Source organism: Elephantulus edwardii, unplaced genomic scaffold, assembly GCF_000299155.1.
Source record: "Elephantulus edwardii isolate Elephantulus edwardi_28Jun2011 unplaced genomic scaffold, EleEdw1.0 scaffold00253, whole genome shotgun sequence".
NCBI lineage: Eukaryota > Metazoa > Chordata > Mammalia > Macroscelidea > Macroscelididae > Elephantulus > Elephantulus edwardii.
The window spans coordinates 2,446,606-2,455,107 of record NW_006400003.1 but is presented as its reverse complement, the minus strand read 5'-3'; the positions used below and the strand labels follow the sequence as shown (position 1 = coordinate 2,455,107).

General features: G+C 35.5%; 1 protein-coding gene across 2 annotated transcripts in view; it reads left to right on the top strand.

Moving 5' to 3' along the window:
* The window catches only part of NCAM2 (neural cell adhesion molecule 2), a 781,544-nt gene that overhangs the window by 386,004 nt on the left and 387,038 nt on the right, over positions 1 to 8,502 (top strand). The window contains exons 3-4 of one of the 2 annotated variants that reach the window (XM_006899357.1): positions 2,320 to 2,526; positions 6,045 to 6,188. The exons of the other annotated variant lie outside the window; for it this stretch is intronic. Of the exons in view, the coding sequence (XP_006899419.1) occupies positions 2,320 to 2,526; positions 6,045 to 6,188 (351 nt within the window). The remainder of the gene's footprint in view (positions 1 to 2,319; positions 2,527 to 6,044; positions 6,189 to 8,502) is intronic. 2 annotated transcript variants of the gene reach the window in all.

The window sequence follows — 8,502 nt, the reverse complement described above, 5'->3', positions numbered from 1 at the left end:
TGGTTTTGAATTACTTTGAATTTAACTTTTCTGTTATGAGGAGAATAAAAAAGGAACAATGGCTCCTACTTCCAACACTAAACAGTGAATGAGCTATTCTGCAGTCATAACAATTTTATGTTTATATTAAGAAAAATTAGAAAGCATAACTAACATCTAAGTAAGGGTATCAAAACTATTATTATTATTATTATTAATTATTTATTATTATTATTATTCATCTCAAGTTTTAACTATGCAAAGGCATTTCACAGTATGGATAATATCAGATTATGACTAACTCTGAGAAAAATGGAATCCCAGAGCACTTGATTTTGCTTGTGCAAAATCTAAACTTGGACCAGAAGGCAGTAATCAGAACAAAGCAAGGAAACACCATGTAGTTTAAAATCGGGAAGGCCATATGACAGAGATATGTCCTATCTCCATACCTTTTCAAAGTACATAAGGAACAGATCATCCCAGAGACTTGACTCTCTAAAGAGGAATATGACATCAGGATTGGAGGTAAACTCATCAACAACCTGCGTAATGCAGATGACACAACCTTGCTTGCTGAAATGAGGACCTGAAGTACTTGCTACAAGGTCAAGGACTGCAGCCTTCAGTGTAGATTGAAGCTCAACATCAAGAAGACGAAGATTCTCACCACTGGGTCAATTGACAGCATCATGATAGGTAATGAAGAGCTTGAGATTGTTGACAGCTTTAGTTTGCTTGGCTCCATAATCAACGCTTTTGGAACTAGCAGCCAGGAAATCAAGAAATGACTGGCATTGGGAAAGTCTGCAGTCAGGGACCTCTCCAGGGTACTGAATAACAATGGTATCAGTCTAGAGACTAAGGTGTACTTGATCCAGACCATGTTCTTCACAATAATGTGCTGTACATCAGAAAGCTAAACAATGGATAGGGATGATAGGAGAATTGATGCCTTTTCTGTGATGCTGGAGAAGGGTATTGAATGTATCATGGACTGCTAGAACAAATAAGTTCATCCTAGACAGGGTGAAACCAGGGTACTTTTTAGAGGCAAGTATTTTGAAGGTCCATCTGACATACTTTGGGCATAATGAATGCATGGAGTGATTAGTCCTAAGAGAGGGACATCATGCTTGGGAGGGTGGAGGGACAACTCAAGAGAGCAATACTTTAAATGAGATGAATTGACTCAGTGACTGGGGCTAATGGGGATAGGTGTGTCAGAGAGACAGTAAGGTTGGCCCAGGATAGAGCAGGGTTCAGAGCTGTTGCTATGCGTCGCAGGTGACTCGACAGCACATAACTACATCAGTAAAACAACAGAAAGGAGAGAAATTTGTTTCTAAAACTAGTCCTTGAATGAGTAAAATGAGGAAAAGCAATTTTCTTTAAAAAAGGTTCTGCAAATGTTTGTTAACATCTTGCATCATCCTCAGATATTTTTAAGTTAATACTGTTTCCTCTTTCTACAAATTATCTCAAGTAATTAGGTGAAATACATCCTTTTGGTTACTAAAAGCTAGCAGAGGAAGCCCAAGCTTCTACAAAGAGGATAATAACTTAGATGCTGGATTGGGCAATTTAAATAAATGTTTACCCTGTAATGATTTGGTTGTAATTTCTTTGCTGCACAAGTAACATTTCAGTGTGTTCTAATTATCACAGGATTAAATAGTTAACAGTTTCAGATTAAAAGGATGAAATTATTCATTTCAGTTGGGTAAAAGAAATTAGCTGTCCATTTAAAAATACAAATTGGCTTTATCTGTTCTAATTTAATAAAATTTCAAAAATAATTTAAAACTCAAAATCATCAAAAGCCAAAGTTGGTTTTGTAATAGATTTTCAATTTTGAGAGCTCTGTAATTTTTTTTCTTCTTCAAGATCTATGTATTTTTTTCAGGGCAAATCATGACCTAGCAAAGAAAATTTAGTTTGTGAAATCATGTTAATAATAGCCATTTTGTACAGATACGTCTATCAAGTAAGATTTTTTTAACTCAATGTCTAACACTATTTAACTATAATAATAGCTACACCTTCTAAAACAAAGGATTATATAAAATAGGATAAATACCATGTAGGATGTTGCTTGTGGGAATGTTGGATTTTGCTTACTCAAATTTGATTGACTCCTTAACGTTGGCTCAATAAAGATGAACATGTGTGCTAACATTTGTGTTTACTTTCAATTTTGTAAGATTTTCAGATTTCTAGTCTTCCCACTGTAACATTTTCTTCTAAATAGTTAAAAAATGTTTTATAACAATAAATGTCAATGTCAAAACAAAACACTTGGAGCATATTTTCATATTTTTTTATTGTGCTTCTTTGCAGCAATTGGTGAACCTGAGGTTATAGATTGGTACAATCCACAAGGAGAGAAGATAATTTCTACACAGAGAGTAGCAGTGCAAAAGGATGGTGTTAGGTCAAGGTTAACCATATACAACGCAAACATAGAAGATGCAGGGATATATCGCTGTCAAGCAACAGATGCCAAAGGACAGACACAAGAGGCAACCGTCGTTTTGGAAATCTACCGTAAGTCATGTATTTATAGCTTTTGGTTGAATGAGAGCACCATATCCTATTTTTCAGAAAACCAAGTAAAATAACATATTTCATAAATTAATAAAAAATCAATGCTCAACTAGAAGTATATGTTAAATATATGTTAAACTATGCCCTTGGCCTAGTGAGCAGAAAGTGATGCTATCAAGCCAAAGGTGGGTGACTCTAATCCATGGCCCTTAGGTCTCTTTTTGTGTCTGGACAAACATTCTTCGAGGTAGCAATAGCCCTCGTCCACTTGCCATGCAGCAGTAACTTGTGGTTACCCTGAAGCTGAACACTGTGACACTGGTGTATCAAATGCCATAGTGGTTACCCATGGCGGACAGTGTTTGGTGGAGCTCCCCAATTAAAACAAGCTTAGAAGCAAGTTAATAGTTAATAACTATCAATTACTATTATAGTTAATTAACTATTAACTGTTAACTTCCATAATAGCTTGCCTCTGGAGACCCTATGAACCTGGGGAAAGGATGAAAGTTACAGAGTGTTGAGGACTCAACAGCACTTAAGGACAACAACAACAAACCATGCTCTTAAACATTAATGTATATCATCTTATAGGGTAGTGTTTTCATTTTTCGTAGGCTCATTGTGAGTTGGAGACATTAATATTAAACAGTCCATAGCAACAGTTTCTGCTGTTGTTGAATAATTGTAGCATCAAAAGTTTCATTGTTCAAAATGGCTTTCCAAGCAATTGATTGACTTTGACTTTAACACATGGCTGGGCAGGAATATGCAAATAGTGTGTGTTAGTCTTTCCACAAAGGGATTGGCTAGTTTCATCACTGAATTAAGCAGATTTATCAGCAGAAATTGGGAATATCAACACCGACAAGAAAGAGGAAGCAGCACACATTCTTTGGAGCAGATATTCATGCACCAGTTGTGCAAAGATTTACACAGAGAAACAGTAGCTTCAGTAAACAACCAGAGAGAGATAAGAGACAGAGATGCCCTGAGACTGTTGGCCCACTGAGCCAGAACTGGAAGAGGCCTTCACTCAAGGACTGAGTGCTGGAGGACTGAAAAAAACAAAACAAAACAAACAAACAAACAAAAACAAAACACCACAACTGACAGCACTAAGGGAAGTTTGTAACACTGACCTAAGCTGTGAGGCTGAAAGTTAAAGTTAACTTTCAATTTAATCCATAATCAGCATCCTTGGTACTAGAAGCAACAGATTTTAAAACTGTGTTGCATTGGGTTAATCAACTTCCAAAAATTTCTCCAAAGTGAGCAAGGATGTCATTAAACGTCTTTAAAAGAATAAGGTACATCTGATCCAAGCTATAGTATTTTAATTTACTCTATGCATCTGCTAGTTGGACAATGAAAAAAGAAGACAGAGGAAACCTCTGTAACTTTGAAGCATAGTGTTTGAATAGAGTATTGAGTATTACATACACTAATGAAAGAACAAACAAATATGTCTTGAAGAAAGTTCAGCCAGAGTGCTAAGCTGTCTGGACTAAGAAATGGCATGCTTCTGTCAACTTGATTCATAGCCTTTTAAATTCACCTGTAATCTTCATAACCAGGATGATGGTCCTTTGAGTCTGTATGATCACTGCAATGAATTTTGGACCCAGTAAAGCAGTAGTATTGGTGTTGAAATCAGTAGAAGTAGAGTCAGGAACAAGGAGGACCATATCTGACCACATGGGAAATGATGTTATACTAAGGATGATGTTGATAAGAGTAGTTTCCCCTTATGAATATTATACAATTCTATGGTGAGCTAAGTGAATGAAGAAGAAAAATTAAGAAGCTAGTATATTAGGGATAATTGTGTGGATTTACCCCACCCTTTTTTTTTGTTCTTTGGGTAGTTGGTTTTTGGGGGTTTTGTTTGGTTGGTTGGTTGGTTTTATTTTTCAATGTGATAAAGTAGAGAAGATATTGGAAGGAATTTAAGGGAACAAAAGTACCCCAGATGCAGAATCCCCTAGAGTATTCAAATCCTGATAGCTTGCCTGGAGCAGAATAATATGGAAATCATAGAAAATAATGGAATCAGTTTCACAAGACTAAATGTATTTACAGAAGGCCTGCTAAGGCATTATAAGCATTTTTTTTTAATTTTATTCTCAATAACATGGAAAATTAATGGGAAGAGGAGTGGTATTATCTAATCCAAAATTGTTGTAGCTCTTTTTAATGCTGGCTTATTTAAAAGAAAATCTTATGTATTGTTTTTCACACTGGATCTTTCCCATTTCCTTCACCAATCCCCACCCATCAAATTATATGAGCCTGTGATTGACCACCCTCCACTCCCTGTCAGTCCTCACCACTCTCCTCCCCCCTTCCCTCCCCTTACGTCCTTATACTCATTCTATAATAATGGTAGGGTTTTTTAAACAAAATACAGCCATTTTTATTAAAATGTGTTATTTATAGTAGCATATAATGAACTTATTGATATTATTTTAGAGGGAATAAATAAATATTTTCCATTTTCATTTTTTAATGTTATTTTATTAATTTTAATGACCATTTACAGAGATTTTGGATTTTCATTCATTGATTGTTGCACTTTTTTCTTTAACCTCCTCCCTCCAGTTCGCTCCTCTCTTTGAAAAGCAAAAGATAAACTACTTCATTGGTATACAGTTTCCCCGACCCTGACCCTCCCCCACCCCATGCCCATCCCAGATGCACTCCACTTATGCAGTATTTGTCCTCATGTGACTGAGTTAGTTCACGCAGCATAATGCTCTCTAGTTCCTCCCAAGTTAGGTATTGATTTACAAAATTATTGCTCTTGCATACTGTATAGTATTCCATTGTGTAAATATACCATAGTTTCTCGGTCCATTTGATTGTGGTTGGACATTTGGGCTGTTTCCACATTCTTGCGCTGGTGAATAAGGCTGCTATGAACACTGGTAGACAGGTCACAGTTTGTGCCTCAATTCTCATTTTCTCAGCGTATATTCCAAGCAGTGGAATAGCTGAGTCGTATGGAATTTCTATGCTTAGCTTTCGGAGGAAACCCCAAACTGCCTTCCATAGTGGTTGTACCATTTTACAATCTCACCAACACTACCTAAGAGTACCTATCTCACCACATCCTCTCCAACATTTATTATTTGATGTCCTATTAAATGTTGCCACTGCTACTGGAATAAGATGGTATCAAAGTTTTTAAATGATGAGATTTCACATAATTGTTTTTATTGTTGTTGTTGTTGTCGTCTACCACCAAGTAGAAACTGACTCATAGCTGACCCTCCAGCAGGTTTTCAGAGGCAGTTAACTGCATAGAAGTTTGCCCATCCCTCGGAGGAGCAGCTGATGTGTGAAGACCATGTGATTTGGGGTTTATAGTGCAGTTTCTAACTACTAGGCCACCAGAGTTCATTATATTGTTTATTATATTTTTTGTAATTATAAGCAATAATTATAGAAATTGGACGTGTTATTGAAGAAATAAACAGTAGTATTTTTGTGATGTCTTGTTTTTTCTTTCAACACAGAAAAGCTCACTTTCAGAGAAGTGGTTTCTCCTCAAGAATTCAAACAAGGCGAGGACGCGGAAGTGATTTGCAGAGTCAGCAGTTCACCTGCACCTGCTGTCAGCTGGTTGTATCATAATGAGGAAGTCACCGCTATTTCCGACAGTTAGTATTTTGGTAACTCTAAGTTATATGTTCTAATAATACTTAGTTCATCTAAAAATTTATATAAAATACTTAATTTACCTGACTAACTGTAGAAATTGAACTCCTTAATCATCAAGGTTAAAAACATATTTGGAGACTCTGAAAGTTCTAGACCGTGCCCACTGATTTTGTGATCCGTTGTTGGAAGGCATGAGCAACTGAATGTGCCATATTTGCTTACTTTAGTGAAGAGTTAAGTAACTATAACACACATATACGTTTCATTTACCTACAGTTTATTATTTTTTGTTTGACACAAGAAGTTTGTCACTCAGACTCTATCCTCGAGCAAAGATAAATACATTTGACACAATGCATAGATGCTAAATAAATCCTGATGCCTTCACACTCAGCAAACTATATCTGAAGCATAGGTCTCACATTTTCACCACATGTAATCTTTTTAGAAAACATCTGTATGAATTCTGTTTATTATTTTCAGATTGTTCTTTCAAGGACACCTACAAGTTCTAAATATTATGGTAAGATGCATTTGGGTAATAGAGAGAAAAGTATATTCACTCAAATTGTCTTCATGATTTTGATTCAGACTGAGCTAAAATTCCAGAATAATATGACATCTGAAACTGAAAGCATAATTTGCCTACATTATGCTACTTTACCATTGTGCATTGTGAGCACTTTCAATTTAGAACACTTTTCAAAGCACCTGCATTGCAGAGGTACAAAATAATTGAATCTTTATAAATACTTCCCATCTTAGATGATTTTGTTTTGTGTTTCTAAGAGTTGAAACTTTTGCAGTGTAAAAGAGAAAAAGTAGAGTTAATATCTATTTTTAAATATGTGCAGAGAACTTAATCATACCCATGTACAACATCCTTTTTAATTTTTTATAAGAATATTTTAGTCTCTGCACAGAAGTTTCTGACATTTTTGGTTACAGTAAGTGTGATAAATGCCCTTTTTATTATATTTTAACTTTGTCTTTAAATATATTAACAACTTACATAGGTACTATGTATATTTTTCATCTTTTCCACCCTCAAGTGATAAATAAAAAGAAGCCCATTTAGAAGTTAAATATAAATGTCTAATATCTTTAAATTGGCAAATTTTAGCTGTCTAGTCTTTACTTTCTTTAAGGGTACCCTAATAACAAGAGAAAATTACAAAGAGCTCTTGTAGCTTACTGGTAAGGAATTGAGCTGCCAATCCAAAGGCACGTGGTTCAGATCTGCCAACTGCTCCAGCTGAGAAAAATGAGGAGTATACTTCCCTACGATTTACTAACTTTCAGAACCCACTGGATGGTCAGCTTTTAATCATTTCTGACTCTATGATAAAAACACAAATGACAAAAATGGAGCTTGGTGACCTGGTGGATAAAAAAGTACTTATAACTCAAAGACAACCCGTTTGATTCCTTCAACTGTTTCACAGGAGAGAGTGTCAGCTAGTAATTGATTCTGACTTGATAGCAAATAGAAAGTAGTTATAAAAGGGATTTGAAATTAAGTAATTTTTTTTAACATCTGTAGATTTGAGACCCAAAAAGCAAATTGTTATTTTAAAATCTAATGATGTGGACAAGTTAATTCTTCTATCTTCTACTTGTATGTTTATCTTAATGGTAAGGAGTTGTGCTGCCAAACCAAAGGCATGATGTCCTTTTCCAAGAAATAATCCTTCTTAACAACATGCGCAAAAAATAAAATATAAAGGTTCACCATCCTTGCCTCCAAGAGGTACCATAACTGCACTTTCTCTAAGATATATTTGTTTGGGTTTTTGACAGTCTATCTGATATACCGTAAACATCTCAAATACCACATCTCAGAGCCATTGACTCTCTGTCATCCACAGTAATTGTCAATTATTTAGATGCATGGAAAGTAATTGAAAAGACTATGACCTGAATCTGATACGCCTTAGTCTTTAAACTTACATCATTGTTTCTTGATACCTTGGTGAGGTCCGTGATACAGATTAACTCAATTTGATATGTCTTTTTATTTCTTGCCTCCTGGTGCCAGGGATGTTGATAAAATCACTGACAATTTCGATCTCTCTCTGTCATGATGGTGTCTGTTGGCACAGTGATAAGGATTTTAGTAGGCTTGATGTTGAGATGTAATTCATACTCAAGCCAGTTTAGTCTCTGATCTTCCACAGCAAGAATTTAAAATCCTCTTCTCTTTCAACAAGCAAGGCTGTGTTTTCTGTTCATGTTATTATTGATCCTCTCTGATCCTCATGTCATACTCTTCTTCATAAAATCTAGCCTCTCAAATGAAACAGAGTGGCACAG